The sequence below is a fragment of the Melozone crissalis genome, unplaced genomic scaffold (genome assembly GCF_028551555.1).
Source record: "Melozone crissalis strain CALT ecotype California unplaced genomic scaffold, PUWL_Pcris_2 ptg000045l_1, whole genome shotgun sequence".
Lineage (NCBI taxonomy): Eukaryota > Metazoa > Chordata > Aves > Passeriformes > Passerellidae > Melozone > Melozone crissalis.
This window is the reverse complement of record NW_026535823.1, coordinates 11,111,507-11,124,263: the sequence shown is the minus strand read 5'-3', so window position 1 is coordinate 11,124,263 and position 12,757 is coordinate 11,111,507. Positions and strand designations below refer to the sequence as shown.

At 41.3% G+C, this 12,757-nt stretch overlaps 1 protein-coding gene across 1 annotated transcript in view; it reads right to left on the bottom strand.

Annotated features, from left to right (window-relative positions):
• The window catches only part of CRB1 (crumbs cell polarity complex component 1), a 96,476-nt gene that overhangs the window by 15,581 nt on the left and 68,138 nt on the right, over positions 1 to 12,757 (bottom strand). The window contains exons 9-11 of the mRNA XM_054285839.1: positions 11,205 to 12,111; positions 9,814 to 9,942; positions 6,740 to 6,866 (exon numbers count right to left, since the gene is read on the bottom strand). Coding sequence (XP_054141814.1) covers positions 6,740 to 6,866; positions 9,814 to 9,942; positions 11,205 to 12,111 — 1,163 coding nt within the window. The remainder of the gene's footprint in view (positions 1 to 6,739; positions 6,867 to 9,813; positions 9,943 to 11,204; positions 12,112 to 12,757) is intronic.

The following is a 12,757-nucleotide window of genomic DNA, read 5'->3' as shown; positions in this document are numbered from 1 at the left end:
TTTCCCTCTCACAGGTCCTGGAGCCTCAGGAAAGCTGACAGGTGAGAGTTGGCTTCTGCTCATTGATAGCTCTGCTGACCCAGGGCTTGCTCCCTGCTTGGGCAGCAGTGCCAGCTGCAATGTCATGGCACTGTGGGTGCTGCAGGCAGAGGGCATCAGTTCTGAGCAGGGATTCAGTCCTCTCTCCACTGCTCCTCAGGCACTGCTGGGTTCACTGGGATGTCAGAACATGCTGGTGAGTGGTTTTAAACCCCTCTGATTTCCTGAGGTTCTATCATTAGAACCTATCACCTCACCCACAGGGGAAATAGGACAGGGCCCTTGAGAGAATGGTGTCATTTTGGAAATGTTACACTGTCCATCCATACCAGACTTTTCCAAGAGGCTGCCAGAGCTCTGGAGAAGACAGAAGTCCCAGCAGGTACAAACATGCTCCTCATTAGGGCCCAGCCTGCTGCTCCCCAGGAGCTCAGCCTGACCTTGCTCCCCAAGCCCTGGGCTGCTCTGGGACCGTCCAGGAGAGCCTGGAGCTGAGCCCACGTGGGGACAGTCTCTGCTCCCTCCTGCAGGCTGTGACAGCTGCAAGGAGCTTCTCTGGGACCTGGGCACCCACAGCTCCTCAGCTCCTGCTGGGGATGAGCAGCACGTGAGTGGCCTGTCTGAAACTCAGGCTGGCAGCACTTTTCAGTTGACTTTCCCAGCTTTACTTGTTCATTTTACCACACTCCTGAGGCTGACAGCTGAAAATCACTGTCTTGGTGTTGTCAACATTGGGCATTCAATCTCAGGGTAAGAATAAAAATTATCTTATTGCCTTAAAATATATTTTAGTAAGAATTTTTTGTTAAATTTTGTGGTTTATTTTCGTTCTTCTGTTGCTCTCAAGGTCTTGGGAGGTCTAGCAAAGTATCTGCTTATGTGGAGGCTGAAATACATGTACAGGAGCAGAAATACCACATAGCTAGGGCAAAATTTTTCAGTTTGAAGGTGCTTCCAATATAGCTAACCTAATTTTCCAATTTCCCTATTTTTTCCAATATTTCTACCCAATTTCATAAATTAAAAAATTCTAAAGTATGAAAGTGTCCTGACCATCTGAAGTAGGAAAGAGCAAGAACAAATCTGTACTGATGGTGAAGAGAACAAAATACTTTCAGAGTTTTGCAATCTCAAGACAGAAACTGATGGGAGTACTGGCTGAGAACTGGTGCAGAGTGGAAACTTAACCTGCATGGGCTGTAAATGCCATTAGATCACTCTGTAGGCCTTAAAACCAAAATACTGCTGATGTTTCTGTGCACAAGGTAGGGGTGTACAAGAGCAAGGCATGCAGGTAAAGCCACAGTGAGACTAGGGGAAAACAGTCTGATTGTTACATTCCTGATGTCCATGTCTTTTAGTCAAATGGTAATTATCCATTAATAGCCTCATAAGTATGAATATGTAAATAGCTATGGGATGCATTATTCATGAATCACCAGGCATTAATTATTGTAATTAAGTATCATTTGCTACGTTCATATTACTAACCCTTCCAGTTAATGAATACATTAACTAATCACTGTAGAGCAGATTCAATCAAAATTCCCTGTGTCTGTGCTATGGAAACCTGGGAGAGTTTTATTGAATTTAGATTCAATATTGAACATATCCAACATGCTTATCAGTGTATTTTTAATGACATTAAGTGTGAATCATAACCTCCAGTGCATGATGCTTGTCCTTGTGCCCAGGAGGATGGAGTGGTACCAGCTGGAAGGGAACGTGGAAGAGCAGTGGTGCAGCACACGGCAGCAGCTCTGTGCACCAAGGACAACTTCAATTCTGGGACATGAAATCCACCTCCACTTTCAAGTCTCATGTATATTCACATGTACAATGGGAGAGGGGGTGTGTTTTGTGAGGGAGTGCTATCCCAAAGGTGCTGCTGGTGACAATGTTCAAGGAACAATTCCAAAGCTCAGCTGGAGCTGTTTGCCAGCACCAGCAGGACCCAGCCCTGGCAGGATGTGCTCCCAGTCTAATGGGGCTCAGGGCACCCCTGAAACACGAAGTAAAATGAACAACCCAACCCTGGGTTTTGTCTTTACTCCCTGGGGATCCATTTCAACTAATGGTAATCTCAGTACCACAGAAAGAAGATTTGCTGCAGCTTTTATTTCACTGCCTTTTTAGGGTTATAGCTCTCTGAACCAGGCCTTGTGGGTTTTGAAGTAGAAATTTTGAATAATTTATTGCAAACAAGAGTTTCATTATTTTAGGGAGAATCACTAACTCAAGATATAAATATGTAAGTTCAAGTGCTGAAAGTTAATATAAACAAGTAAAATGCCCTCTTGGCTGAACTTTTGGCTGTCAGGGCAGAAAAAATATTTGCAAAGAAAGAATGAAATCTTATTTCATCACTGTTAGTTTGAAGCAGATTTTTTCCTATTTTTAGGTTCACCAATGTACTGCAGTCATGCGCAGTGAGTAAATGATTATTGGATCTAGCTTCCTCAGTAATCTGGGAGTAAGAAAATCTAAATAAGCATATATCAAGGCTATTTTCAAATTCACAAACACATGGCCTCGGCTCTTTGTAGTTAAAACTGTCATAAGATACAGCTGCGGAGAGGGCTCAGTCAGAGCCTGGATTTTTAAGAGCCAGAAGTAAGAACAATGGTCAGTAAAGACAATCTGCCACTCCCTGGAGACACCTACTCAGTGAAAACCCCTTGTGTATTTTCCAAGCACAGTGAGGAATATGCTTTCATTCATCCCGCAGCTGATGCAAATCCCTTTGCTCTCTCTTCCAGTGTCTCCAGCAGTGCTGCCTTCCCCCTCTTTTCAGAAATCTAAATTCTGCCTCAAGCCCAAACACTGTTAGTTCTCATTACCCAGCTTTATGAATGACAGTCACTGGCATCTGAAAACCAGTCTGAGTCTCAGTACCACAGAGGGATCCATTACAGATATTACCAACATGGAACATCAACAGCCATGCCTCCAAAAATCATGATCTTGTTTTTTGGCTTTCTTTCATTTGCATGTCTTGTATCCCTCCTCTAATTCTGAATATATTGAGATGATGTTTTCCCAACTTCTTTTCAATGCCCAAAATAGTAGGAGTGTGTTTTGATATTTCTTTTTTTTTATAAATACTGATTTTCTACAAAAGCATGAACTCAGCAGGGAGTTTGTGTTCTTAATTTAAAAAAAAATAAACTATCAAAAGATTTGAAGTACAACTGCAACACTGGAGATGTATGAAGATCTTGTTATTACATCTTAATATTAAACCTGAATAATGGCCTTTTCAGCTCCTTGAATTCTAAAAAAATCTTAGCAATTGGATGTTTTTCCAGAAAGGTTAGTATCCAGTGTCATTATTCATCCAGCTATTTTTTTCATGTTTGCTTTTATACCTGTTTCCTTTTTTTTGTCTGACACCTGCATCTCTTAAAAAATATAGAGAATTATTTCACTTAACCTGGCACTTGTTTATTTTTTTTTTTTTTGACTTTTAAAACTAGAAATACCAAGTCTACAGCTGGGGTGGTTGGAGTGGCTGAAGAGCTTCAGTGGGAAGCACCTGCCTGACCCTGCCCTTCCAGAATTCCTGGAAAACCCCGGGATGAAGCAGCCTTGGTTGGCGTGTGGTGTTCCTGTGAAGAGTTCAGAAAACATGGCACACTGAAAGCAAATGGACAGAGCCATCAGCAGGAAATGAGGAGCAGACATAAAGAGACAAAGGCAGAAGGTTTATTTGGTGTATAAAGGTAGGAAATTTATGTACACGTGCACAATGCAGTTGAGGATACAGAAGTACAAAGAGGAAGAGAGCAGCATTTCTGAGGCCAGGGGATGTTTCATGATGACAAGGCATTAGAGGAAGGAAAGAATTCAATTACAAGTTAGTGTTTTCAGTAAAAGAAAGAGAGAATTGATGCCCTGCTAATTGAGTTTAGAATAATAACTTGCATATTGCTGTAAATTAATATGAAACCTGTGTTTAATATTGCATAAACACTCATTTTAAGTGTCTAGTATTGAATAGAAAGAGTATTGGAATCTCTACACAAATGGTTTCTTATTGTTTTCACATTTTGCATATAGGTCTAATGCAGACATACTGTTATTACATTTATTTTTTTTTTACCTTTCTTCATCATTAAGACCATGATGAAATTTTTGCTTAATGTAGTGTGTCCTGTTGTGTATATTCTATAAAGTACATAATGGTTCAATTTAGTTATGTGGAAACTGAACTAAAACCAGTGAGAAAATAAAACCAAATGAAACTTCCTTATTTTCTTAATTATAGTTATTAAAAAAAAGCTTGAACAGCTTTGACATGTAGCAGCACTTTTGTCATTTGAATTTTTAAATTTTCTTTTTTCTTTGTCCTTAGTTAGCATTCTGAAATAGGACAGTTTTTATTTCAAGTTATTTCTGATTAGTTTTTCATTTTTCTTTTCAATAATACTAAACTGAGAAACATTTTTAGCTACAATTAAATGAAAGCTACAGTTTGGAATGAAATTCCCAACATAAGATGCTATTATTTTAAATTTCCCCATATGAAAGCAATTTTCCAAAACTATATTTTCACTGGAATAAAAAAATCCAAAATGCAGTCTGGTTTCGTTTTTTTTCTCTTTGCCTGTGTTCTGTAATTCCTAATATTACATGTGATTGCCAGTAAGATAAGTAAACCTGTATCTGATAGTATATATAGTTTTCTTTCTTACACTGCTACATTAATTTCATCTCCAGTGCCTTCCCATCTAGTGTTTATTGATTGCTTACAAAGAGGAAAGGATTTTTAAAATAAATTTTTATATATAATACAAAATTATTTATAATTATTTTTACTAAGAGTTTAACAAAAAAGTTTCCCTAATCTTTTTCAGGTATGATAAAGCCAGCAAAGAAATTATCCTTGTGTACAATTCTTATAGGTAAGTACACTGTACTTTATTTTCATACTAAGGCAGATGCTAAGAATATGTGACAGGGATGAATCACAATTTTTTTTCCACAGATGTGCAAAAGTTTGTTTGGTTTTTTTCCTCCCCCCTAAAATAGGAGTAGGGTTTTTAACAGCAGAAATGTTGCTGCATTCGTGTGCTGAGTGGTACTCAGAGAAATGACAGACCTGGGGGCATTTACGAAAGGTGGAAAATAAAAAATACTCTTGATTCACTGTCTGATCCATATCCTGCTGTGGCAAAACAGAAACCCTAAAATCTCACTCAGACACATTTCAGGGTGTCCTAATGTCAGTGGAGATTTAAAAGGGGGATTTGCTTTTCCTGGATGCACCAGGTCCAACCTGCAGCGAGTTAGGGAGGACAGGGGCAGGTTTGGAGTGCAGGAAACTGATATCAGGGATTTCAAGGACTTCTCCAAAAGATCAATTGTTCCCTCTGGAGTCAGAAAACCTCCCAGTATGGTGTTAGTCTTTAAAACTCTGCTCCCTGCCATACAGCTGATAACAAAACACCACCCTATACACACTTGTTCTTTTGAATCCTCTCTCAAGGACACTATTCAAATGACTAAAAGGGATAGAGAATCTCTGCAATATAATAATGCATGTCCAAATAAATTATTTCACCCTTCATAAATGAGGTTTTTGTCTTAAACAATGGTTAAAAAAGAAAAAAACTCACTTTTTACAAATGTTTAGCATTTAACAATGTATTTCAGTTGTGTCTGCACTGTCAAAGGACACTACAAAGATATTTTGCTATAATATTTTTGCTACATCTCCTGGCGCTCATAATTTTCAGGTCCTTTTTTCCATTCTTTTAAGAATCCATGGACAACCAACCCAATTACTTTGCTTGCTTTTAAGAAGGAAAAATCCCATCTTTTTTTTGACTGATGACACTGATCTACTAATAAGTAAAACAGATTTACTTAAAGTTATAGAAATCTTTAAACAAGCAACAAATCTGTGATTTCAAGTCTGAGACACTTAATGGGCCTTTCTTGAAAGGGGAAATGTTGGTAAAGACTAAGATGGCTGTATTTTATCTCAGTATAGTACATTGTATCTGTAGAGGCTAATGGAGCAGAGGATCAGGATTAGTGATATCAGTGCAGGATTGACACTAATTCAGATGGATGTGGGAGTCTCCTCAGCAGGTTGTCAATTGCTAATCCAAACCATTACCTAATTATCCAAAAATATCCCTCCTGATTTCACAGGTGTGAGGCCTAACTGCCAAAGGAACAGCAATAAACATGGGATGTGATGTAAAAATAGTGACCACCTGCAAGATTTTGTTTAAGATTAGAATTATTGAAGGCAGTGAGTCTGTCACTCATTGCAGTAGGTTTTGGATGCCACCCTCAGTACATGTGACTGTTAGTTGTCCCACTGTCACCCACTGGCAGTGTCCATGTGGTGAAATGCTCTGGTGAAGGTGGGGTGAACTCTAACATCTGCTAGCATTGTTCTAAATCTAAATTGATTAACTAAACCAGATCTGAAAGGATTCATAGAAAAACCATTCAAAGAAATATAAAACAAGTTTTAAAACTCTGATATTTGTATTGCTTTGCTAAGCTGCTTAGTCAAGGCATCTTCTGCTGCAGTAAAACACAAAAGTTTAAAGACAGCTCAATAGTCTTCCTGATCACCCCACTCGACTGCTGGCTCATCATCCATTCGCAGAATGAGATAGGAGAGGAGCTGAAAGAGGTTCTGCCACAAGAGCAAAGAGACAAAGAAGGAGAGGTCGCTTACATCGATCTCACAGCGGTCCCCGGCGAAGTTCACGTCGCACAGGCAGTGGAACTTGTTGAGCAGGTTCTGGCACAGGCCCCCGTTCAGACATGGGTCAGAGCTGCACTCATCAATGTCCTTCTCACACCTGCAGGAGAGACTGCAGACAGTCAGCCTCAGGAACCAGGCATCCAGTGCTTCCAACAGGCAAGTGTTTAATTCAGCAGCTTTGGGGGGATGGAGATGCTCTGGGGTGTGTTTCCACACGTGTTTATGGTTTTATTAACTAGCTGATGAGCCCCACTCAAACCCTGAACCTCCTTCATGGTTTCCAAACACAGACAGTTGATCAGGTAATTTCATCCCTGTAAAGCACTTCATGGTTGCTGATGCTCAGCAAGGTGCAGTGCAAGTTCTTGTGTGAGCTCAGAGCCAGCTCTGGTGCAAGTCCTGCTGACAGCCTGCTTGTCCTTGTCATTGTTCCAGGAGCTGAGGGCACAGCTTCCTTCTCAGTAATCTGGATATAAGTCAAAAAAATGTGTGCTTTTGCCAGCTGACTGCTCCTAGAAATATTAATCTGTTTTTTGAATGGGTTTTTTTAACCTTTTTATTTCTTCCCTCAATTTGGTACACCGATAGATCCCAGCACAATTTCCCATCCAGTTGCTCTGAGCTGGGCCCCAAAAAAAGGTAAGAATGGTGCATGACAGGTTTCATAAGCCTTAATATGTATCATTAAATGGTTTTGAGCTAATTCTGGTGATACAAGAAATTTGAGTTATAATTTCTCAAGGCAGACAATGGAAGGATAATGAGGGATATGTAAGACTGTTTGAAAACTACTGATTTGGTGATTTTTGCTCTGAAAATGTTCCCTTTTAATTCCCTGCTCCTTTTTATCAAATAATGCTAAAAGTTAATCCTATTTTTTCCAGGTAAAAATGCAGGTTTGTACTTGGAGAAGAATGTGAGAAATTCTCTCTGAATTTATAAGGAATTGCTTTGTTCAGTCATATTCATAACCAAGCAATAAACATATTAATCGTACATCAGAGAAGAGCATTTTTATATTAAACACTCTTACTCTATTCTAATCTAAACTTCTTTCAATAGTTTCCTTAAATATTAAATTATATTAATATACTTCAAAGACCTAAGTTATTTATCCAATGTATAAAAATTGTATAGCTATGAAATTACCTATGCAAATTTAAAAAAAAGCCAAAAACCTCTCAAGTCTTCTGGGGAATCAGGTACCTTAATCCAACTGATTTTCAGGAACACTTAAAAACCTGACTCCCTTTAAGTAATTTTCAAAGTTCCAGCCTGAATTACATAACAAATTTGTTTTTGAGAGAGAGCTCTATCATCTTTAATGGAGATTAATCTTTATACATTTCCCTTTCCACCTGCTATTAAGCCCATTGGGATTTTTTTAATGTGATCCCAAGCCAATTGATAGAATTTCTCTACACTGTGCACCAGTGGCTTTCTGAGGGCTGAAATATTGTCTTAAAGGAAAATGTCTGCTTTATCAGTCTAATACATAAATATACAAAGGGGTTTGGTTTTGATATTCTTATTAACAGATATATTTGAATTTGTTCTGGAAAAAAAGCAAAAAAAAAAAGGGATGAAATGTTCTCATTTGATCTAGTGAGACCCCCAAGCACGGAAGCACTGCTGGTTTATGGCTTGGCAGCCTGGAGGAGCAGAGGCCAAATGCTGCATTTGAGAGGCTGCAGGAGAGAGCCTGGCTGCCACAGGCAGCTCCCTGCAGCTCGCCGGGCACAGGCTGCACACGAGAACCTTGGGAGCTGTAAAAGAGAGATTACTGCCAGCCACTGGGATGGAGGGAAGGAAGGCTCACTCCCAAAGCTGCAGTTAGCAGGTAGGCTGGCAGGGGAGGGAGAAGGAAAAAGGGCTTTCCTGCTGCCCTAAAGTCCCAAGGAATACATGCAGTGCAGAAGTGGCTATGAATATGCTTTTACGTCTTAAAATTTTATTTTATTGTATCCTTTCCCCCTTGTTGAATATTGTGAGGTGGTACACAGGTGACCTGGCTGTTAACAGTGCAATTCAAGTGTGTCTGCCAACCACACTGTGCATTGAGTGGGTGGAAATCTTCATTTCATGTCTTTTATAGCCTACTGTACTCTTTCCACAAAATCAGTGGGCTCATAAGTTTTTGAGAGAATGAAAACCTTTTGTTGGAAACTTCTCTGCGTTACAGCTTGGTCCTGTTGAACTTTTGGATATTATACTCTGACATACTGCTAGTTTCACCAGAAGTATGTACAGATTTTCCTGTCTCTCTATCCAAAATGCCCTTACCTGTTCAGGCTATGACTGGGACAATGCCTCTCTAGGTTTCTGCAGCACCTGATGCCTGCCCTGAGGCTCTCAGCCCTCCCTGCTCCAGAGCTCTTTGAAGGCCAGTATTAAGTGTGAACTGGGCTACAAGATACAAATTTCGCTGTGAAGAAGGTCCCTCTGATCCAAGCTAAACAATAACATGCACAAAGTGTTCCTTAATCTCTTCTAAAAGTAATCATTCTGTTCTCACACTTCAGCATTCGATAAGAAAGTGTGGTATACCGAGCCACCAGGTGTGCCACCTCTTACCATCCCTGGGATAGAATAGATTGTATCTTCACAGCACAGACATGTGAAAATGGAACAGCTTTGCATATTCATGTGCCAGAGCATGCAGCTGGTTTAGGTATATGAGCAGGATATGTGTGTTTGTGTCCCCACCTATGGAAATTCTAACTTGTCATATGAAAATTTGGCACAGAAGCAAAAAAAAAAAAAAGGCACAGAGAAGCAAGCCTGCAGTGCTGTTTAAGAATTAATATCTTGGGCTGGATTACTAGTGCTACATTGGACTAAACCTTGCTGCATTCATTTGTGATTTTTGTCCAAAACCACAATACTCCAGACCCTCAGAATCACTCTAGCAAGGAACTCCTGCATTATAAATCAGCTGCTTTGTCTGTATTTCTGCCAGAGGGCTGGCTGTTACCCTCTGGACCCTTTTGGAGCAGCTTTTGGGAGTGGTGCTCCCCAGGGATGGGCAGGACAAAGGCTCTCACCGTTCTCCCACGAAGCCTGGCAGGCACGCACAGCTCAGCTCCCCGCCCAGGTCGCTGCAGTTGCCGTAGTTGAAGCACGTGAGGTTCCTCTCTTCATTCCCACACACGGTGTAAGGTAATCTTCTGTACCTGGGCACACAAGGAGGCAGCAGCAGTTATTGGCACTGTCCTTGTTTCTGGATGTCTCCTGCTCTCTCAGCTGAAGCAGGGGAGCAGGGTATTGCCCAAAGGAATGACAGCTGGAACTCACATTTGAGACTCCCAGAACGTGTTTTGCCTAACTTTTTTAATTTGACAGATTTAATTTTTCTTTTTCGAATATTTACTGGCAAGATAATGATTCATTTATCATAAAAAAAAAGGACATCACTCTACTTACATTACTAATGTGGTTCTCTGTGATACCTGGATAGCTTAGTATAAGAGTTCAAAAGAGACAGACATAACATACAAGATAAAAATTATTGGGCCACCATAAGGCATCTTCAAATCTGAGGATGTCCTCACTTCTCAGAAAAAGTCAACAAAACCTGTCAGTTTTAGTAATTATATCCTAAAAGATAGAGTAATTATATCCTGTAATTGGATAACGTGAAGAAGATTGTCTGCATCCTTTGGGTTGCAGCATACTGGATTTGTTGGAGTCTTCTGAAGGAAGGAGAAGGATTTTGCCTTCTTGGAGAGGAATTGGACACGCTTAGAGGGCAGAGTTTTATGGGTATGCAGAGAAGGGCAATTAAAGGGAAAAGCTCGCAGCCTTTCTAGAGGAGAGTCTGGAGGGGAGAAATAGGAAATAGCATGTAAGCAGTGTCAGAAGCAATGGCAAAAGTGGGTTTTGTGGTGTTTGCAACCACCAGGACTGAGAATAAGCTGGGAGGAAAAGACCAACCCAGAAAAGATGCTGTGAGTGGGGAGAAAAGCAACTTATTTTCCTATTGGTATTTTCTCCTACCAACTCTGAATTCCTGCATTTATAGCTATAGAGCCATATTACTGTAATAAAATATAGTTTTAGAGATTTAAAAACCTTAAGATTTTTTTTCAGAAAAGAAGATGTAGCACATGTATTTGCAAGCTCTGGAAGACTTGTAATCTTGTCATCAGAGAGCTCACAGGACCAATGCTGACAGCAGAACAGGGCAACAGAGCTGTGCCTTGTTCCTTCAGTCCTTATCTGCCAGTCTCTGTCTGAGCTGGCAGCTCTCCACTGTCTCAGTCCACATCTAATTGATCTGTACAACTTTCTGTACCCTTCATACCTCGACTCTGCAGCCATGATTAATACAGAGACAGATGCAAAACATCTGTGTTTAAAACAAAGACATCAGGGATGTAAAAGCCCTTCAGAAGAGCCTTGACAAAACCTTACAGATCAGCCTTGTTTATGGTACCTGCAAAACCGCCCAGTGAAGTTAGCAGCACACAGGCAGGAGTACCCATTAATTCCATCAACACAGGTGGCCCCATTCACGCACTGGTGGCCATGGCAGTCATCTATGTCCTCCTCACAGTTGTCCCCAGTGTATCCGGGCTCACAGATGCACTCATAGGAGGCAATCCCATCTGAGCAGTTCCCATGGACGCAGGGGTTTGAAGAGCACTCATCAATGTTGACTTCACAGTAGGTGCCAGTCCATCCGTCAGGACACACACAGCGATAGGAAGTGTAGAAGTCTTCACATATCCCCCCATGCATACAGGGGTCAGAGCTGCAGAAATCTGCCTGCAAACAGCCAGTAAGAGCAGGGTTTGCAGATATTTTGAGAAATTGCTCCTCTTGAGGTTTTTTAGTAGGGATGTCAGCATTTTCAAAGTAGGAGAGATAAATGCCACTGATTTCTATGGTGCTCATGCACCCTCGCAGGCCATCCAGGCTGTCAAAAGCCTTGTCAGCCACGTAGATGTCTGTCTCTTCTCTTAAAAAGTTGAGGTTTCCTGCAGCAGCTGTGCTGGTTGCCGTGTCTTTCTTGTTGTCTATATCCATGTGCCATCTGGAGGACTGGGACAGGGGCTCCACCATAGAGACCATCACTCGGTGCCATTTGCCATCGCTCACAGACTCTGAACTCGCCAGGGTCAGCCTGTAGAAGCTGTTGCCACTTTGTAACTGAAACAGGAGTTTGGAGTTGTGGATGCTGATGATGACAAACTCAGGCTCCCTCTCTGCATAGAGCAGGATCACGTCAGTGTCCCTGGTCCGAAAGCCAAAGATGATATTGGTGAGGTCCCTGCTGATCTTCCCGTTGCTTCTGTAGAATATCGCGCTGCTCCGGCCGCTGAACACTGCGTTAGCGAGACCTGTGCAAAGACAGCAAGTGAGAAACCAGGCCAGTTTTACACCAATACACCTGGAAAGATGTCTCTCCAGTGCACATGCCATGTAACTGCTTTTGGGTTTGCTGGGAGACAGTCAAATTCCACCGTGTTTCAGTTATCCTGGTCTGCCCCTCGTGGCTGTGGAATTTACAGGGCAGTGCCAGCATCAGCCAAAATCGAATCCAAAGCGTACTGCTTTGCATCATCTCAGGTTACCACTCTAACATACAATTCTCCATTACTGTTATCTCTCTATTTCAAAAAAAGACATACATTTGTCACTTTATGATTGTTTCCTAAGTACAGGCAGCCTAGTTATTCCCCATGACAGATCTGGATGGGGTGAACATTTCTCCCAATTCCGTTTTTCTTGGGTGAGTCTTAAGATGTTTTATGAAGTATTTGATTGGATCCCAGTTTCATCTCACTGATGCAAAAGGATGAATTTAATGGAAGTCAGTTGATGGAAAGCCCCTTCAAAATCCCTGTGAGCAGTTGTGCCTGTCACATTCAGATCCAGCTTCTCCTGGTGGGCAGGCACTGCCCCAGCCCTGTGCACGTGGGACTGGGAGGGCAGCAGGACTCAGCTCACTGTGCTGTGAGTGAAAATTGATGGGCAACGTTGTGG